Here is an 18,203-nt window from a genome sequence, read left to right as displayed (position 1 = left end):
TGGTATTATGGGTAGTTTTTTCTTTGTGATTATTCTGTTTTCTAATTCTTCTACAGTGTACATATATTGCTGTTAAAAAAAATTTTAAACTCTCAAATATTACTGTTAATTTTTAAAAGGATAAAAGATAAAGGATGATCACTCACGTGTGGTTTCCCTGAAGTGTCAACGTAAGAAATATCTAAACCTATAGAGAATTTTTACGAGTTTATTTGAGCCAAACTGACAATTGCCAGGAGCAAGAGCTCAGATGCTCCCGAGAATAATAGTTTGCAGCTTCTTTTATGCATTTGAAATTAAGGAGGGAACATAAAGAAGATTGGAGAAAGCAAGGGGGGGATTGGATTACAGGATAGTTAGCAAGACAGTGTGCTTTCTTGAGGACTACTACCCCCTTTGAGGGGTATTACTTGTGGTATTTCAAAGGCTTGTTAACCTAGATGCGCTAGAACAATGGACAGGGCTGGCTTAAAACCTTTCACTAAAGAAGTTATATGCCTGGGGTGTGATTACCCACCATGACCTGGCCAGTTAGGAATTTATAATCACATCACACTGTGAAGTTACTGTCCATAGAACCCCTTGTTTTTCCATCCACAGAAGGTAGCCAAACCCAATGAATGCTGTAGTGACTGAGGGCAGGATGAAGCCACGGCCAGGGGACGCCTGGGGGCCTGTGTCAAATGACCACTCCTGAAGCCAATTCCAGGAAGGAGCCCCAGGATCTAACCCACTAATTCCATTCCTGGGTACATACCCAAGGGAAGTGAAAACATACATCCACGTAAAACCTTTACATGAATGGGCATAGCAGCGTTAGTCATAACGGCTCCAAAGTGAAACAACTCAAATGTCCAAAAGCTGGTGAATGGATAACTAGAAGGTAGCCTATTCATACAGTGGAATATCACTCAGCTGCAAAAGAAATGAAGGACTGACACGTGCTCCAACATGGATGAACCTTGAAAACATTATGCCAAGTGAAAGAAGCTACATAATGTATGACTTCATGTAGGGAAATGTCCAAAATAGGCAATCCATAGAAACAGAAAGTAGATTCGTGGGTGCCAGGGACTGGAGAAGGGTATGGGGAGTGCCTGCTGATAGGTGCGGGGTTTCTTATTGGGGTGATGAAAATGTTATGAACTTAGATTGTGGTGATAGTTGCCCAATTCTATAAATATACTAAAAATTACATTGAATTATACACTTTAAATGGGTAAATTGTATGGGATATAAACTGTATCCCAGTAAATACGTTAAATTTAAAAAAAGTAACCCTAGGCACTGAAAGCCCAAAACGTTTTCTGTGTTTTCCATGTTTTCCCTATTTTTAGACTTTAAGTTGCTCTCTGCTTAGGTCTAGTCCAGCGCTGTGTGGCGACTAGTTTGTGTAGAAAAATACAAGAGAAAAAAAAATGAAGCTTTCATATTATAGGATAATTTTGGTTTCTGGTGTGTTCAAAGGATTCCCTAGGAAGCTGATGCCAACAAGTTAATACTCCTGCTTAAGGTTTCCAGATCTGTCAAAGCCGATATCAGGAACGGCTTTTCGTGTTACTGAAGTCACTCAGGGGTGGTGACTCAAATCACAGATATCACTTCAGAGTGATGAGAAGGGATCTTCCTGAAGCCATAAGGTTCATATAATGTAGATTCTATTCTGTCGCAGCCTCCTGTATTTCCCTTTCTATAAATAAACCAACAAATCCACACACCTCCTAAGGCCTTTGCCTCCCGAGACGTCGGGGCGGTGGTGTGGTCCACAGTCCTAGATACCCTCTCCAGGAGTGTGCCTAAACTGAATGCGTTTTCCCTCACATTTAGGTGTCAGAACGTCTCGGCTTTACCCAAAGGCTTTGGAGTTCAAGAAGTGAAAATACAGCAGTCAGATTTACTGTTTGAACAGAGCCGCTATGCAGTGCAGGCAAAAAGGGCTGACAGCCCAGGCCGACTTGTTCCGTGCGGAGCAGGTAAAGGATCCAGGTTCCACTTGCCCTGGAGTAACTTGTCCCCAGATGGTGGAGTGGCCTGTGGAGTGGCCTGGAGGGGGCTGCATTCTCCCAGCCTGGGGAGGCAGTTTACCACCCAGATGGTCAGTGGTGTGGGCTTTAGAGACACCCACACTGGGTCAAGTTCATGTTCTGTGTGACCCTGGGCAACCTATTTCTCTTAACCTCAATTTCTTTATCTTTGAGGTTATCTCATTTATTTATCAGGGTTGTCATGAGAATTAAATGAGAAATTCTGTTTCATTCATTTTCTGTGTTGAGCACATAAGACATCCCCAACGATTGTTAGCTGACAGGGCAATGATGGTGGGGAATCATGAACCTCTTTACACTGTCGGAGTCCGGAGGCCATGAGTCACACCGGCAGTCATTGTGTCTGACGTCATGTGGAGCTCTCCGGGGTCTGCAGAGGCAGGGAAATGTTTTTATTAAAGCACCTCTGGAATGGATAGAAAACTGAACAGTTTTAACCCCAGAATTTTATCTTTTCATAGCCATCAGCTGGAGTGCAGTTCCCGAGCAGCCGTTGGATGTTACTGCCAATGGCTTTCCGCAGGGAGCAACAAAGAAAGGAATCAGAAGCCTTCAGGCCAGGTACAGCATGCTGGGGCGGAGGGGACGGTGGCTGTGTACTCACGCCTCACCACTCTCTAGTTCCAGAACATTGTCATCACTCCAAAAAGAAAACCCTACATGCATTAGCAGTAACTCCCTACGCCTTCCTCTGTTAAGCCCTGGCAACCCCTAATTTACTTCTGTCTCCACAAATTTATCTATTCTGGGCATGTCATATACATGGAATCATACATATAATTTTGGCCTTTTGCATCTAATTTCATCCACTTGGCATAATGTTTTCAAGGTTCATCCATGTTGTAGCATGTATCAGTCCTTCATTCCTTTTTAAGGCTGAATGATATTCCATTGTATGGATAGACCACCTTTTGTTTATCTGTTCATCCACTGAAGGACATTTGGGTTGCTTCACTTTTTGACGATGATGAATAATGCTGCTATGAACATTTGTATGCAAGCTTTTGGATGGACATACATTTTCATTTTTCTTGGATATATACCTAGGAGTGGAATTCCTGGGTCATATGATAACCTTTTGTTTAACTTTTGAGGAACTGCCAGACTTTTCCATAACAGCTGCACCATTTAAAACTTTTATCAGCAATGTATGAGAGTTTCAATTATCTTACATCCTTTACAGTACTTGTTATTATCTCTTTTTTATTGTAGCCATTCTAGTGGGTGTGAAAACTATCTCATTATGGTTTTGATTTGTATTTCCCTAATAACTAATCATGTTGAGCATCTTTTCATGTACTTATTAGCCATTTGTATATCTTCTTTGGAGAAATGTCTATTCGGATCCTTTGCCCATTTTTAAAATTGGTATCTTTTTATTGTTGAGTTGCAGGATTTCTTTATATATTCTGGACACTAGTCCTTTATCAGATATGTGTTTAGAAATATTTTCTCCAATTCCGTGGGTTGTCTCTTCACTTTCTGACAGTATCCTTGAAAGCATGAAAGTTAAAACTTTTGATGAAGTCCGTTTCATCTATTTTTTCCTTTGGTGATTTGTGCTTTTGGTGTCATATCTAAGAAATCATTGCCTAATCCAAGGTCACAAAGATTTACTGTGTTATCTTCTAATAGTTTTTGTAGTTTTAGCTCTTATGTTTAGGACTTTGATCCATTTTGAGTTCATTTTTCTATAAGGCATGAGGTAGGGGTCCAGGTGCATTCTTTTGTATGCAATTGTTACAGCACCATTTTGGGGAAATTGTTTTCCCTGGGATATTTTGAAAAGAACACTTTCTTGGGCGTTGCCACTAGGGATTCTGATTTAGTAATTCAAGTTTGGAACCCAAGAGTCACTTATGAAGCTCCACAGGGATTGAACTGGCAAAAAGGGCACCATGGAAATAGGACTTCGTGTATTCAGATTGGCTTTTGCTGCAGTGTAGAGCTTAAGACCTGCTGGACATGAGATGCAGGTTCCATCCTTGTGTGTTTGGAGGTTCATGCATCTACATTACTGGTTCTTCTCTTGCTAAATTCTCAGCTCATCTCATCCACCCTGCTTTTCTCCTCCCACTGAGCTGCAGGTGGTCTGCAATAGCCTGAGGGTGGGAGAGACTGTGAGGGGTGACCTCTCCACCAAAGGCATCTCCATCTCAGTCTGGGTTGAGCTACACTGAGTGGCTCCTGTCCTAGGACACTGAATTGAGTAAGATTTACAAAATTGTTGTGGGTAGAGATTTTTGGACCAGTTTTGCAAAGGGCCTTCTTGGCTTTAGGTCACCATTATTAGCACCTCTCAGGATTCTGTGAGCAGAGCAGGTCACGAGGGACAGGAACCACAAGTTTCCTGGCTGAACTCTGGTGACAGGCAACTCATACCAGCCTCACGAATCTGACTGTGGTTTCCATTTCCTGATTCACGATGAATCCACACACTCTCTTACTTTAAAAGCTCAGCTCAACCACCACTGCCTTCTGGCTCAAAATTACCATCTTTTCTCCAGATTCCTCTAGTTCTGTTCTCCAGCTTCTCCTAACACATCAGTGCTTTCTGTGTGATTAGAAGTGCCTTGCTGTGTCTCCAGATATCTGGGTGACTTTGGACAAGTCGCCTTTCTCTCTGGGCCTCAGTGTGTTCATATCTGTAAAACAGAGACATTGGAGTAGATGATCTGAGGTCTCTGGCACATTGTGGATGTCTCTCCACTTAGAAGGCAGACCCCATACAAGGAGGAAGTATATGGTGGAAAGAGCAGACGCTTTGTAGTTTAAGAGATGGATGTTTAATTCCTGGCTCCCTTTTCTCCTGGCTGTGTGAACTTAGGCACATTACTTTACCCCTCCTAGCCTCCATTTCCCCAGCAATAAAGCAAGAGTAACTAAGAGTATCTATTGCACAGGAAAGTTGTGAGAATTGAATGAGAGAGAGTTCCTCTAACATAGTGCAGGAATTGCAGTAGACATCTTAAGATCAATTTCCTCTTCAATTATCAAGTAAAGCTTCATATTATTTGTGAAAGAGTCAGTCACTTTTATTCTAAAGACCAACAGCTGCTGGGAAGAAAGCAGGTTTTCTTACTGCTAATTCCTGAATGCTGGCATCCAGGGACCACATTCTTTAGAACTATAGGGAATATAAAGTCAGATTGGGATGTTAGAGACATTTAGTATGCTAATGTATCACTAAAAGAGGCTGTTTTATTTAAGTCTTCCTGGTTTTTAAAAGCAATGACATAATAGGAGCCAGATAAAGGACCCTCATTTCTAAGAAGCTTAATTTTACTCTGCCTCTTGTAGGCATATTCCTTTGCCCGAAAGTGGCAAATCCTCTTTTCATTCTGTCCAGATACCAGAGCATCCTAGTGAATCATTACATGGCTCATTGGATTATGAAAGAAAATGGTGAGGGGTTAAAAAATAACTTCAAGTGTACCTAAGTATGTTAAAGATAGTGCCTGATGGAAAATATCAATGTGATATTTTAAAGATTGCAATGTGAATGTGTAATCTTTTAAAAATTACATAGGTATATGTAGCTTTCCTAGTAGGTCTTACATATATTTTGGTGAAGTTTAATTTTCTTCATATAAATCTTTCACATCTTTTATTAGAGTTATTCCTTGAATGTTGTATTAGTTATCTGTTGCTGTGTAATAAATTACACTCCCAAAACTTAGTGGCTTAAAACAACAACCAACATTTACTATTTCATAGTTTCTTTGGATCAGGAATTTAGGAAGAGCTTAGCTGGATAATTCTGACTCAGGGACTTAGGAGGTTGCAGTCCATTATATCAGTCAGGGCTGCAGTCACCTGAAGGCTTGACTGGGGCTGGAGGATCCGATTCCAAAATGGCTCATTCATGTGACTGACAGGTCAGTGCTAGCTGTTAGCAGGAGGCCTCAGTTTCTCACAACCTGGATCTCTCCATAGGCTACCAGTGTTCCATCTTCACAACTCACTGGCTGGCTTCCCCCAGAACAAGTGATCCAAGAGAGCAAGGCAGGAGCCACAGTGTCTTTTATGACCCAGCCTCAGAAGTTACACTGCATCTGCAATCTCCTAATGTTTACACGGGTCAGCCCTACTCAGTGTGGGAGGGGATTGCACAGGGGTATGAATTCTGGGAAGCAAGAATCCCCATCTTAGAGGTTGGCTACTATAGATGCTATTTTATGTAATTTCTTTTTGTTTCATTTTCTGGGAATTGCTGTTGCAACCAATCTTTTGTTTCTCTCTGCCGCAGTCAATGTTTGTATCCAGCAACTTTGCTAATGCTTATTATTCTACCAATTGATCTGGGAATTCTTTTGGAATTTTTTAATGTAGATAATCTTTTGCAAATAGTATTTCCTTTCCAGTTCTCCATTCCTTTTATTTCTTGATTTATGTGCTGGCTAGAACTGACAGTATCACACTCGTGCAAATAGTGGCTTTGCTTTGGTTTTTTTTTTTAATCCTTTTTCTTTTAATTTCTTGTCTTGCTGGCCAGAACCTTTTGGATAACATTGGATAAAAGCAATGATAGCAAGTACCCTTGTCTTATTCCTGATTTTAAGAACATATATTTGCTGTAGGTTTTTATAGATACTCTGTATGAATTTAAATACCTTTCCTAGCCCCAGTTTGTAAAAGGTTTTAAGTCATTCAATGGGTATTGAATTCTAGCAAATGTTTTTTCTGCACATATTTTTCTCATAATTATATTACTTTTCTCCTTTAATCTGTTAATGAGATACGTTCCATTAGGTTTTTGGCTTTGGAGTTTTTTTAATGTTATAGCAGCCGAATATTCCTGAGTGCCAGCAGCCACTTAACCACAATTAAGGCCCAGGGAGAGCAGCATGTGAGGGTTCAGGGTTCTGCTTTAAGCAGTGAATCCGTTCTGTAGGCTGGGTCCCAGCCAGGTAAGGCGGCTTTTTGGCAGATTGTGTAATCCCTTATTCTATACGTACGAGTATGGCCACTATGTCCAAGCTGATGGTACACTTTGCATGCACAGTGAAGGGTATGGTGTGTAACGATGAGCCCAGATTTTGTAGGCACACACAACAGTTCCCAACGTCTGGATCAGCTCATGAATTGTGTGTATGAGAGAAAGGAAAGAGGCACATACAATTCAGGCCATGCTGACATGGATGGGCCAAACCAAGAAGGGCCACATGGGCTGGTAAGAAATGCAGACTCACTTCCTTCACTGTTCCAAACTACGACCTCCATGAAGCTTGATGTAAGAAGCAAAGGATTGGCCTCCGAAGGCCCATGATGCCCAAAGGGAGAGTGTGGAGGTTCTGCCTCTGGTGGTGCATCAAAGTGGACTTCATAACCACAGTTCACACAGGGAGCAGCACTCGGGTCTCAGAAACAAAGCTTTCAATGTTTTCTTGTAAGCAGTATTACCCAAGGGGCCAGCTCCTTTGAAAGGAGGTAGCCAACGTGGCTGATAGGTGTCCTGGGGGGAATTTAGTAATTCCACCTCTGTCTTTACCCCGTTTGAACCTGTTACCTTGATAATTTCACTGCTAATGATATTTCTTAAGATGAGATTCATTTTTGGGGCATGGCCGGTTAGCTCAGTTGGTTAGAGCATGGTGCTGGTAGCACCAAGGTTCCCGGTTTGATCCCCTCATGGGCCACTGTGAGTTGTGCTCTCCTTAAAAACACACACACAAAAAAAAAAAAAAAAAAACACTAAAAAGAGATTCATAAAAATGCCTCAACCTAATCAGATACTCAGGTCTAGGTTTTCTCATTGCCAGACACAGGTGAAAATGGGGGCTCTGGCTCATTCTAACCTAAATACCGTATGAAGCCTGGTATCTTTGACAGGAATCTGGTACATTGCAAACACTTAATAAATTATTTTTGTCTTTTTCCAAACAGATCTCGAATCAGCAAAGTGGAACTCTTTAGATCATTCCAGAAGCTTCTAAGCAGTATTTCAGATGACAAGTGGCCAGACTCCCTCAGGTGACGCTATTAACCCATTGTTTTTCTTAGGAAGACTTCTGGTTTAATTCTGGCTTATGGATGCCAGGAAGCTTTGACAGGAGTGGTGGTTCAATAGGCCAGTGGGCACTTAGTACTGACCACATGCTCTTCCATGCCCATAGCCCCACTCGCAGATAGGTGTACGAGCTGAGGTATGGAGGATGGGTAGTTTAGCGGTACAGTCTTAAGAGACAAAGGGTAGGATTGGGTCTTGGCCCATTCCAGGCCCTCCTTGCATTCCACGTCTAGATGGAATGGGAATGCTGTGGAAATGGAAGTGCTTGGAGACCAATATATTCTGTTAGGAATGTCATTCTCTTTTCTTTTTCTTTTGTTCACATCAGTGGTTGTGAACTATAGCTCCACGACTTAAATCTCTCTCCAAACAGGAATGTAGAGAACTATAAAACCACTTCAGGGACAGGTGGGTGGGTGCAATTCGGACACTAACTGCCTTCACTTCAGATGACAGCCACAACAAGCTCAGGGGGCCTCCAAGCCACTCACACTTTTGAGCAGCTGACTACAAACCCGGGTTCCCACTACAAACTCAGGGGTTCCCACTACACCTTCAGGTTCCACGATTCATTAGAACAACTCATAGAGTTCAGGAAAGCACCATAGTTAAAATTACCTTTTACTGTAAAGGATGCAAGGCAGGGCCAGCTAAAAGAAGGGGTACGTAGGGTGAGGTCTCGGAGAGTCCCAAACAATAGTGCTTCTGTGTTCTCAGATTGCATTACCCTCTCAGCATGTCACTGTGTATCACCAACCAGGAAGCTGACCTGCACTTTAGGGTCCAGAGTTTTTATTGGGGTTTTATTAATAAGCATGATTGATTGAATTGTAGTTCACATGATGTGGTTAAACTCAATCTTCGTATTCTCCTCCCATGCTAGGAGGTCAGACTGTTATCAGATGGCTCAATGCTCCAACTCTCTAATCTTGTGGTTGGTCTTTCTGGCATGGCCAGCCCAATCCTGAAACTCTGTAGGGCCTACCATGAGTCACCTTGTTAAATATAAACTGAGGTATGAGATGAGGGGTTCACCATGAAAACAAATACATTCCTCTCACTTGGAAAATTCTTAAGGGGTTAGAGGTTCCTGCCCAGGCACTGGCAACAAAGACTAGCCAAATTATTACACAACAGTGGGGAAGCAAAGTAGTAGCTAGAAACTTCTATATGAAGAGGCTAGCCACTGTTATCACCATCATGCAGACTGTGGTCAATATTGATGCCTTCCAGTCATCCGTGGTCAGTTTGCATGTTTCTTGTGTGGAAAAAAGAAACAAACTAGAACTCGGTGGGTTTCCATACATTGTGTGTTTTAAAAACATACCTGGACTTAGGTAAGGAGAGACTTTATTCAAAAGGGTTATTGCAGTAAGAGAAGGGGGTCTATTATAATAAAAGGAGGACTCACGCAATAGCAAGAACACGCCAATGATAGCTCTGTAAGCCTCTCCAAGGCAGACTGGAAGTTACCGTTTATATGGAGGGGTAAACAAGGCTATCAGAACCTGGAATGGGAGAGGGAGATGAATAGGCAGTGTGGAGACACAGTTGCATAGGTAATGTCTTTTCTTGTGGTCAATTGATTCTCAGGAGAGGCTGTTAAGGGGTGTTAAATACTCCAGTCCTGCCTCAGGCTAAGGGTGTGTCGAAGTTCAGGGCTGCGGCAAGGAGGGACGTGTAACTGATATTTGGTCGAGTTAGCAGGTATTTTGTCAAGCTTAGTCGGTGGGTTCAGGTAATCATTATGAGACAAAGAATGGGAGTTAGGAGGGCCAGCGTCTGGTCATCATTGGTAAACCAGGGGGCATCCATGAATCGTATCTAAGTTGTAGGGAAGGCAGGTCTTTGCGGTCAACCATTTCCCAGAACACAGAAGGGTGAGAGGGAGATTTTTCAACCATAGCTGTTTTTTAGGAACTCAGGGCTCAGGTAAAGTTTAACATTGTCATGTGTGTAGATCCCACCCATTAACTAACAAAAAGCTGTAAGAAATTGATCAAATAACTGAAATCAGTTTTTGCTACAATTAGCAATTTTGCTGAAGTGAGCTAAGAAACAACTTAGAAGCAGGGTAAAATTGGATCAATAAGACATGAATCTCAGTTTCTTCTACTCTAAGATGCAAGGACAGAGCTCAAGGTCCAAGTCGAAAAGAGGGTTTGGAGGAGCCTGACTCAGGTTTGCTCAAAGGAGAGAATCTTTGTCACAAGAAAATATTTTAACTGGGTATAAGTGTTACAAATATTACTCAACATATCAGCCAGTTTTTAGCAATCAGAGATGGCTAAGGGATTCGGAAGGGGTGTTGGCTAGAGGTACATAGGAGGAGAATATGGATAAAAAGTGGTTTGGTTTGTTAGGGAAAACTGCAGGCAAGAAGTTTCTGATGGCTGTATCCTCCGGTGGAAATTATAGATGCTTAGAAAACTTTAAACCAAAAAGTAGATACAGTTATTCTTGTTTTATCTGATCTCACCAGGACCAGACAAAACTAGCATTCTGTTTATTCTTACCTGTTTTAATCCATGTTACTTTCTAATGAATTCCCTACAAAGGAGACAATCACTCTAGAAAAGTATACAAAACCCTCCTGTTCCTAAATCTCTTGTAATAAATCTGTCCAGTTGATTACTCTGGTGTCTTGGCCACGGCGTTGGGCTGTTCAGTGAGAACCTGTGTGCTTGACGGTGTGTGTGCATTAGGGTGCGGAAGCTTGAGACATACCAGGACTACAAAGAGACTGCGTCTACTTACCAGGAAGCCTGGAGTGCACTCCGGAAGCAGGCATTTGGATCTTGGATCAGAAACCCACCAGATTATCACCAATTTAAATGAATAGGAACATTTGCAAAGAACTTACTGGTAGCAAGGTGTTTTCCAGCCTTTCATGCCAGACCAGCTTCTTCCTTTATGCTGGACAAGCCTTACCTTTATCTTGTGGCTGAGTCAGAACAAAACATCTGCCATCTACCCGATCGACATATCTCTTTTGTGTAAGATGGATGGAATTCTGGAACATGGAACAATCTATATTGGATTGAAGTGCTTCTCTGCTGAAACGGCATCTCGCTAATGACCTCAGTATCTGTCCTAGCTTGTGTTTTATTGCTTCTCTAAAATACGGAATAAGAATCTGAAATGTGATGCTTTAAACGTACTCTACAGTTGCTCTGTTTTGTGTGTTCCTACATTGATTCGGCAAGTATTTATTGGGCGGAGATGATGTTTGAATCTCTGCAAGTTCTAGAGCTCCACCTGGTATAGTGGACATATATTTTGTACACCCAGCCTTTCTTCCTTCAGAGAGCCACCCTTTCCTGCTCTATCCATGAGACTTGGTTGAAGAAAACCTTACTCCCTGTGAGCCAGCCCTGGATATTCCTGGAACTATTACCAGAGCTTTCAGAAAAGATTCTCCTCTTGAATCATAAGCTATAGGGACCACATAATCTTAGGACTTTGCCTACCACATAGATACAGCCAGCCAGCTTGAGAATGAAGGAAGCAAAGAAAGAAGTAGCCAAGAAAATCAAAGTTCTAGTGACCTTGTTTGGGTACCTGAAGCTAGTGCCCACCCTGGACTTCAGCTGTGTGAGATAAATACCCATTGTTTTGAGTAAGCCTGTTTAAGATGGTTTTCTATGACTTTCAGTGGAAAGTCTAAAAGGCCAAGTCCCTATAGCAAATCACGAACACACCTAACAACCAATCCTGTTTTAACTAACATCTAATATTTAACTCCACCTCTTCACTCATGAAATTATTGACTAAAAATGGAAACTATCCATGTTGGGATTCCTCAGGGTCCTTGTCAGTTCTTCGGCATTTCTATAGGACTTTAAGTGTTTTTTAATAAGAGCTTTATTGAGACATAATTCACATACCATATATTTTAGTGCTATATCCACAAAGTATATAAACATCACTGCAATCAATTTGAGGACTTTTTTTTTTTCTAATATGGGGGACACTGTTTAACCCAGTACAGTACTTATTAGCAGTCACTCCCCATTTCCCCGCAAGCCTCTTAGTCCCCAGGACAAGCAGTAATCTACTTTCTGTCTCTGGATTTGCCTATTCTGAGCATTTCATATAATGGAATCATTTCATGTAATGGAATCATACAATATATGATCTTTTGTGACTGGCGTCTTTCACTTAACGTAATGTTTTAAGATATAAGATATAATATGAATCAGTACTTCTTTTTGTGGAATAAAAATAACATTCAGTTGTATGGCTATACCACATTTTGTTCATCCAATCATTAGTTGATGGACATTTGTTTCACTTTTTGGCTACTGTGAGTAGTGCCACTGTGAATATTCACATAAAAGTTTGTGTGTGAGCATATGTTCTTAAATTTTTTTTAATTACAGAAGTAATACATGTTTGTCATAACAAGTTATCCTTGAATTTCTTTCCATGAGAAATCCTTTTAGATAGCGGGAAAGAAAGGTAAAGACACCACTCACTGAAGGCTGCGCTCTCCCATGTGCTGCTTGAATCAGAAATCCTTTGCCTGACCCCAAATCCTGCGTTACAATAGCGGTTAGGATACCTCGACGGCAGGAATTTTTGCCCACGAAAGGTTATGTATCTGTCTCTTATGAGATTCGATTTCAGAGGATAAAGATTTATAAGAGAATGTAAGGGGGTAATGTCTTTTTTATTCCTAAATTGTATGGCAGGTTTGTCAAATGTGTACCAACAAGTCTAAATGTAAAAAGCACCCCTAATTTTAGACATCAGAACAGAGACTGGGAAAATCCTGAAAGCTAGAGGTGAAAGGCAGGTTCACCTTTGCCTGTTTTCTCAAGAACAAAAGGTGGTTCTTAGACAACAAATTCCTACATTTTACTTTAATCTCTTAAAACCCAAGTTTAGAATCTTTGCTGTATCTTAAAATCACATCTCTGCAATATTGGCATGTTCTCAAATTTCATACATTTAATTAGAGCATGTGTTTTTACTGATAACTGCTTCTGATTTTTAAATACTTTTTTAAAAAACTTGTTATAGGAATTTTTAAATAGACACAAAAATAGAGTAGCACAGTGGACCTCCATGTACCACCACCCAGACTTAACAACTATCAGCTTTATGCTGTTGTTACCTGATCTATTCCCCATCCCCTCCAGTTTCTTTCGCTGGGAGCATTTTAAAATGATATCATATTTCATATTTCACCCAAGAAAATTAACAATTCTTTAGTATCTAACATGCAGTGCGTATTGGGTTTCCCTTTGTTGTCTTAAAAATGTCTTTTGACTGGAAGCTACTTGAAGATGGGAACTTTGTCTTATTCATAGCTTATCTGCAATACCTAAAACAGCCCCTGGTATGTAGTAGGTGATCAACAAATATTTGTTAATTAACATATTATTAATTTGATGCCCACCACAGCCACATAGGAGGGCTTTATTTTTTTATTCCCATTCCCCATCCCCTCCCCTTTGGCAAACATCAGTTTGTTCTCTATATCTATGGGTCTCTTTCTGTTTCTGTTTATTCATTCATTTTTAGATGCCACACATAAGTGATATCATATGGTATTTGTCTTTCTCTGTCTGACTTTTTTCACTTAGCATAACACCCTCTAGGTCTGTCCATGTTGTCGCAAATGGAAAGATTTCATTCTTTTTTATGGCTGAATAATACTCCATTGCATAGATATATTTCACATCATCTTTATTCATTCATCTATTGATGAACATCTAGGTTGCTTTCATATCTTGGCTATTACTAGTAATGCTGCATGAACATAGGGGTGCACATATCTTTTTAAATTAGTGTTTTTGTTTTCTACGGATAAATACCCAGAAGTGGAATTCCTGGATCTTATGGCAGCTCTATTTTTAATTTTTTGAGGAATATCCATACTGTTTTCCATAGTGGCTATACTAATTTAAAATCTCACCAAAAGTGCACAAGTGTTCCCTTTTCTCCACATCCTTGCTAGCACTTATTTGTTGATTTATCAATGATAGTCATTCTGACACGTGTGAGCTGATATCTCGTGGTGGTTTAATTTGCATTTCCGTGATGATCAGTGATGTTGAGCATCTTTTCATATGTCTGTTGGCCATCTGTATGTCCTCTTGGAAGAAATATCTATTCAAGTCCTCTGCCCATTTTTAAATTGGATTTTTTTTTATCTTAAGTTGTATGAATTCTTTATATATTTTTGGATATTAACACCTTATCGGATGTATCATTTGCGAATATCTTCTCCCATTCAGTAGGTTGTCTTTTCATTTTGTTGCTAGGTTCCTTCACTGTGCAAAAACTTTTTAGTTTGATGTAGTCTCATTTGTTTATTTTTTCTTTTGTTTCCCTTGCCTGAGGAGACATATCCAAAAAAGATATTGCTAAGAGCGATGTCAAAAAGTTTACTGCCTATGTTTTATTTTAGGAGTTTTATAGTTTTAGTTCTAACATTTAAGTCTTTAATCCATTTGGAGTTTATTTTTGTATATGGTAGTCCAATTTCATTTTTTTGCATGTATCTGTCCAGTTCTGCCAACACCACTTATGGAAGAGACTGTCTTTACCCCATTGTATATTCTTGCCTCCTTTGTCGTAGATTAATTGACATGTAAGTGAGGATTTATTTCTGGGCTCTCTATTCTATTCTACTTATAACATTTATGCATAGTTCTAGCACAGCATACACACCTAGAAGGTACTCAACAAATATTTGCTTACTGCCTGACTTGCAGATCCACACAGTCTTTGAAATCAAGGAGCTTATGTAGGGTATTAGTTTCAATGACCCTAAACAGATTGTACACATTCTTTTCCTGATAGTGTTAGGAAGAGTCAACATTTAGGCGGGATGTTTCGCTAGACTCTCTTTCTCTCCAACGAGGAGGAGTGGGGAGAGAGCAGTTTATGACAAGTTTCCAAGAAAACAGTGCTTGGCTTTCACCCTGACATGATCAGGAGAAGGTTTTTCTATAGAAGGATGCTTTGCGCCATGGGAAAAGAATAGACTTCAGAGGAGCTAGAAATCATGTCTAAAATGGGAACCTTATCCCCTTATCCCATTCCATCCATCAAAAAAATTTAAAAATTAAGGTATTTTTACTATTGATTTATTCAAATTAGGATCCAAACAAAGTCCACATCATACATTTGATTGATTTGCTTTTTGTCTCACTAAATCTATAACAGTTCAGTCTCCTTTTTACGTGTTGAACAAATAGGTTATTTGTCCTGTAGAATCTCCTCTATCCTGGATTTGACTGCCTCTTTCCTCCATAGTTGATAACGGCTTCCCCTGTCCCCCATAATTCCTATAAATTTGCAGTTACGTGGAGAGGCTTGATTAGATTTAGGCTTAGTTCATTTGATAGGAACACTTCTTGAGTGATTCTGCATACATCTGTTGCGTCAGATCAAGAGGCATAACATCTGATTGTCCCACTTTCTGTGACTGAGCAATGGGTTCAGCCTGATCTAATTATGAAGTTCCCCATCAGCCTGATCTATCCCATTATGAAGTTCCCTATCACTCTTTCACCTAATGGTTTTAGCAGTTGTATCAGGGTCCCAAGACCACACTCAGGTTCGATGATTCACTAGACAGACTCACAGAATTCAGAAAAGCTATTATACTCACCAGTTATTACAGTGAAAGAATTCAAGTCAGCGAAGAGAAAAGGTGCCTGAGTGAAGGCCAGGAGAAAGCAGATGACAAGCTTCTGGTTGTCCTCTCTGTGTTAATGTGTTTCTGGTGCTTTGACATCTGTGTCTTCCTGACCCTGAAGAGATGGCCCCTCCCAGGGTTAGCCAGTTTGTAGAGATAGTAAGAGACTCATCTGTGAGTGCACCTTTTATATGCAAACCAACCAATCCAGAGCCCATACGCCAACCACCTCCTTTCTGGACTCTCACACTCTGCCCTTATCACCCCAGGGCCAGGTACCAGAAAAGTAGGGACAGCCCCTGTGCCTGAGAGCCTACTGAAATTCATCAAACTAGCCAATCCCAAGCCTGCTTACCCTGTCTCGCCCCTTGCTTCCCTTTCAGGTAACAGCCCTTGCCCACATTTCCTCCTGGCTCCCTCTACCTCCTAACCGACCCTAGTGCTTCCACATGTGGCTCCTTGTGCCACGGCGTGCCCCTTCCTCCTACATTTTAAAACACTCTCCCCATGGTCACACGCACAGCACTTAATTCTCCTAGCCACAGTGTGTGACAATACGTGCAAACTGTCACCAATCAAAGAAGCTCATGAGAGCCTTGGGTGCTAACACCCTACGATGCACAGGATGACCCCCCAACAACAAAGAGTTTTCTGGCCCCCAAAAATATCAACAGTGCTGAGGTTAAGAAACCCTGGTCTAGGGATTGTGAATATTTTAAAATCACTTAAAATAGTTCCTCTCTTTAGTTATTGCTCCAGATCTACACATAGTTAATTTTGTTTCAGTTTGCTTTCAATTTTTAGGGGAGTTTTTAAAAACACTACACAAACTATTTATATGATTCCAAAGTTAAAACTAGTAAAAAAAAAAAAAAAGGGGGGGGATGGGAAAGTTACATTCAGAAAGGTCTTCCATCCGCGTCCCCTCCCCTGATTTTTCCTTCCCCGAGAAGTAACCATTCGTAGTCATTGGGAGACATTTCATTCTTTCCTTTGGTAATGCCCTATGAATAACCTACATAAAATATTTTGTATTTTTGCCAGTGTATCTTTTGGATAGATTAAGAAGTGGGATTTGCTGAGTCAAAGGGTAAATGAACATATAATTTTGCTTTATTTAAATGTATCTTCAAAGTTCTGTTTCTAAATACAAGTGGGAAAAAAATGCAAAACGCAGGACAGACAACATTATAACATTTTATTTCTATAAAAAAGAACAATGAAAGGTGTATATCTATGTTTTGCTTGTATATGCTAAACTATCTCTGAATAGATAGATACACAGGAAACCACTAATATGGGGCCCATGAGGAGAAAAAGGGAATGGCTGGGGCCCCCGAGTGAGAGGGAGACTTTTCACTGAAGACCTTTTATATATTTTTTAAAATTTTTGAACCATGTTAATATAGTACCTGTTTTATTTTATTTTTTTAAGGAGGGTGCAGCTCACAGTGGCCCATGTGGGGATCAAACTGGCAACTTTGGTGCTACCAGCACCACGCTCTAACCAGCTGAGCTAACTGGCCACACCTATAGTACCTATTTTAAAAAAACATTTTAGAAATGGAATAAAGTTTTCTCTATTTAGTAGAAAAAAGGTGTTTCTACTGTAGAAACACCAGAAAATACTTGGAGGAAGTGACATTATATAGAAAAGAGGGACTCCCCACATTGCTTTTGGCAGCTCTACTTATAATTCCACAGAATTATCTCTTTACTAACCAAATGTCTTCTAGAATTTGGCTCTGTCAGGCGAGTTTACATTTTAGCATTGCTTCTTTGCTCTGTGTTCACAAACGGGTTCTAACGTTATGACTATGTGTGTATCATTTTTATTCTTTTTCTTTAGGATTTTTAAAACTTGACTTAAATAATTATATATGTATATATTCCATGTAGTCATTTTTGCCTCAGAGCATAGGGTGAAATGCCTTGTTTTATGGAGTTCACCAGTGCCAAGCATTAGGTCACCGTCTGGGAGACAAATTTGCTTGTGGAGAAAATGACCCAGCCTGCCCGCCAGTGCTCTGGCTGGAAGAGAAGGAGGCCCCGTCTGATTCGGTTGTGTCTGTGGCTGGTGGAAAGCTGCCTCCACCTGGACCTTGGCAACATTTTTTTTTGGCTTTAGGACAATGTTCTGAGCAAACCTTAGCCAAAGTTTTCCAGTTTCCAGTTTCTAAGTTCCCTTGCTGGCTAGTTACATTTTCAACCGCCAGTGTCCTCCTGTGGTGATGTCTGGGGACGTCAGATGATTTAAGAGGGGTCCCACTGCAGCAGGAAGGTTATTAAAACTAGGAAGTGGCTTCCAAGTAGACAGTACACATGTACTCACTTTCAAGAGCTCCAGCAATTCTTTCCATAGAAACAAGGGCAGCTATCCTGAAGGAGCAGTTAGATACAGAAAGAGGCAAGAAGGCAGATGTTCTGGAGAGACCACTTTATTTTCCAGAAAGTTCTTTTTATACTGCATATTGAGGAATCATAGTTGGCCTTC

General features: G+C 40.6%; 1 protein-coding gene across 7 annotated transcripts in view; it reads left to right on the top strand.

Annotated features, from left to right (window-relative positions):
* Positions 1 to 18,203, top strand: part of ADAT1 (adenosine deaminase tRNA specific 1) — a 36,977-nt gene that overhangs the window by 9,248 nt on the left and 9,526 nt on the right. For 4 of the 7 annotated variants that reach the window (XM_033127454.1, XM_033127453.1, XM_033127457.1 and 1 more), the window contains 3 exons: positions 1,828 to 1,973; positions 2,507 to 2,606; positions 7,932 to 8,018. In XM_033127454.1, coding sequence (XP_032983345.1) covers positions 1,828 to 1,973; positions 2,507 to 2,606; positions 7,932 to 8,018 — 333 coding nt within the window. Of the gene's footprint in view, positions 1 to 1,827; positions 1,974 to 2,506; positions 2,607 to 7,931; positions 8,019 to 10,760; positions 13,491 to 18,203 lie in introns of those variants that run through there. The other 3 variants (XM_033127455.1, XM_033127460.1, XM_033127459.1) reach the window with 3 other exon arrangements.

This window comes from Rhinolophus ferrumequinum, chromosome 15 (assembly GCF_004115265.2).
Source record: "Rhinolophus ferrumequinum isolate MPI-CBG mRhiFer1 chromosome 15, mRhiFer1_v1.p, whole genome shotgun sequence".
Lineage (NCBI taxonomy): Eukaryota > Metazoa > Chordata > Mammalia > Chiroptera > Rhinolophidae > Rhinolophus > Rhinolophus ferrumequinum.
Note: the sequence above shows the minus strand (reverse complement) of the source record. Positions and strands in the feature narration are given on the sequence as shown.